Source organism: Poecilia reticulata, linkage group LG5 (assembly GCF_000633615.1).
Source record: "Poecilia reticulata strain Guanapo linkage group LG5, Guppy_female_1.0+MT, whole genome shotgun sequence".
NCBI lineage: Eukaryota > Metazoa > Chordata > Actinopteri > Cyprinodontiformes > Poeciliidae > Poecilia > Poecilia reticulata.
In genome coordinates, this window is record NC_024335.1 from 25,646,525 (window position 1) to 25,648,538 (window position 2,014).

Sequence of the window (2,014 nt, forward strand, 5' to 3'; positions counted from 1 at the left end):
AGATGCAGATTGCACATCCCCTATCTAGCTGATGAAAACAGTGATTATATTTCAATATGACTGAAGCTAAAAGTTCAATGGCTTGATTTTATTTCATCATATGAACGTAAAAATTAAATTGATCCAAGAGACCAATTAATTATGGTTTCTTTGCCAGAAATGGATTTTGTATTTTTTTGTTTTGTTTGTTTCCTTCAGTACAGGGGTCATAACAGGAGGCAGGACCTGTTCTGTCCCTTGTTGGCCCCTGTCTAGATCTAGATTTACTACAGTAAAGCTTCTTGAGAAATTTACACAATCTTCAATATAATGTTAATAATAACATAATTATAATTTAAAATACTTTTAATCTTCTGAGTTTGGTTCAAATGTTCAATTCAACTTAGATTTTCTTTAATAAAACAAACCTTCCTAATTCTTAACATTTGGGTTAGCTCCAATCACCAATCCCGATGAGCCCTCCGAGTGAGACATCTTACTCTGTTACCACGTCTCTGCTTGCTTTCTCGCGCTTATCTCCGAGCCCGGGGAGCTCATTAACATAAAATGTGTGTCAGTAGGGCAGCGCGAGCTCACATGCCATGCGCACATGCTGTAGAGCTTCTAAGCAGCATTCCAATGTCGAACGAGCCCAATGCGCCGTATCCACGCGGGACCGTGGGCCAATGAAACAGTGGGAAAGAGTAAAATGAGTTGCGGGGTAGGGAGGTAAGGGGGGATGTTTTCACAGAGCGTGACGGTGAGAGAGAAAGAGAGAGAAAGAGAGAGAGAGAGAGAGAGAGCGCTCTTGATTCCCATCAACAAACAAGCAGGGACTGAAAGAAAGAGAGAGAGAGAAAGAGAGAGAGAGATGACGAAGAAAGCGGGTCACATTTCTCAGGCACCTGAAAACGTGCCGCTTATTTTAGGACGCGTGTTGCTTATTGATGAGAGGGGGAGTGTTTAATCTACTTCCACTCTGATGGCGTGTTAATGGTGACTGTACATGGCAAGCAGCTGAACGCGCTGGGATCTCTGTTATGTAGAGAACACCCCTCACACAGTCACATCCTGACACCAATACAGACGGACCAGCATCTCATCATCCTGGATCAATGAGGCATCTCAACTGAGCTCATTCTCATTATATATAGTGTTTGGTTTTTTTAACAGAAATATTTATTTTTAATATTTACTTCAACGTCGGCTGGGCTTTTTTTTTTCTCTGCCCATGTGGGTCTGAGCTCCGGGATAGGACACTGTGTACATATGCTTCTGCAGCTCCTGAGTCTCTCTCACTTGTGTTCACGAAACTCCTGAGTGACAAGCAGCGGAAAGCGGCGCAGCGGTAAAAGTCTACAATTATTCCACTTGGAAGCGAGAATCGACGAGAGAACATGGAGAATAGTCCTGGTGGTAAGTGAGATTTAAATGTGTTTCGTTTGACGGATCATCTGTTTTGTAAATCTGTTTTTTGAGTGAGAGCATCGCAGCAAATAGTTGTTTTCACTATGTTTAAGTTACCCTTCCATTTCATTTATGAATGATTTTATGTTTATTCTTTCGTGTTTTAATGGATTTTTAAAAAAAATATATTTTAACTGTATGATTTAGCAAGAAGCAACCCAAATATGTTTGCACTTGCACGCTTCATAATTTCTTTGCATTTTGAGTGGTATTCAGCTGTATTCAGCGTTGTTGCAAAGCGGTAGAGACAGCGCAGTGACAGAGGGAAGTCCTCCTGCCAATTTTTTTTTTTCTTGGACTTCCGATCTCTCTCCACGTAAACAAACTCACGTGAAGCGCGACCCAAAAAACCCACCCACTCTGACCGAGACCGTTCTCCTTCCACACTATCCCACTTATCTGAGTAGTTTGGCTCACATGATATTTACTGTCATATATTAATAAAAGCACGTGCTCGGTGAGCAGATAGGTGTTTATTTTAAGAGGGGATTTGACCCCCTATACTAGCAGGGGCGTAACTATAGGGGGCCCGATGGGAGGTGATGATTCATGATTTTGAAGAGAGTAT

The 2,014-nt window shown here is 41.7% G+C and overlaps 1 protein-coding gene across 1 annotated transcript in view; it reads left to right on the top strand.

Annotated features, from left to right (window-relative positions):
- Nucleotides 1–611: 611 nt before the first annotated feature.
- The window catches only part of LOC103465341 (nuclear receptor subfamily 1 group D member 1-like), a 13,057-nt gene continuing 11,654 nt past the window's right edge, over nucleotides 612–2,014 (top strand). The window contains exon 1 of the mRNA XM_008410066.2: nucleotides 612–1,395. Within this exon, the coding sequence (XP_008408288.1) occupies nucleotides 1,377–1,395 (19 nt within the window). The 5' untranslated portion in view covers nucleotides 612–1,376. The remainder of the gene's footprint in view (nucleotides 1,396–2,014) is intronic.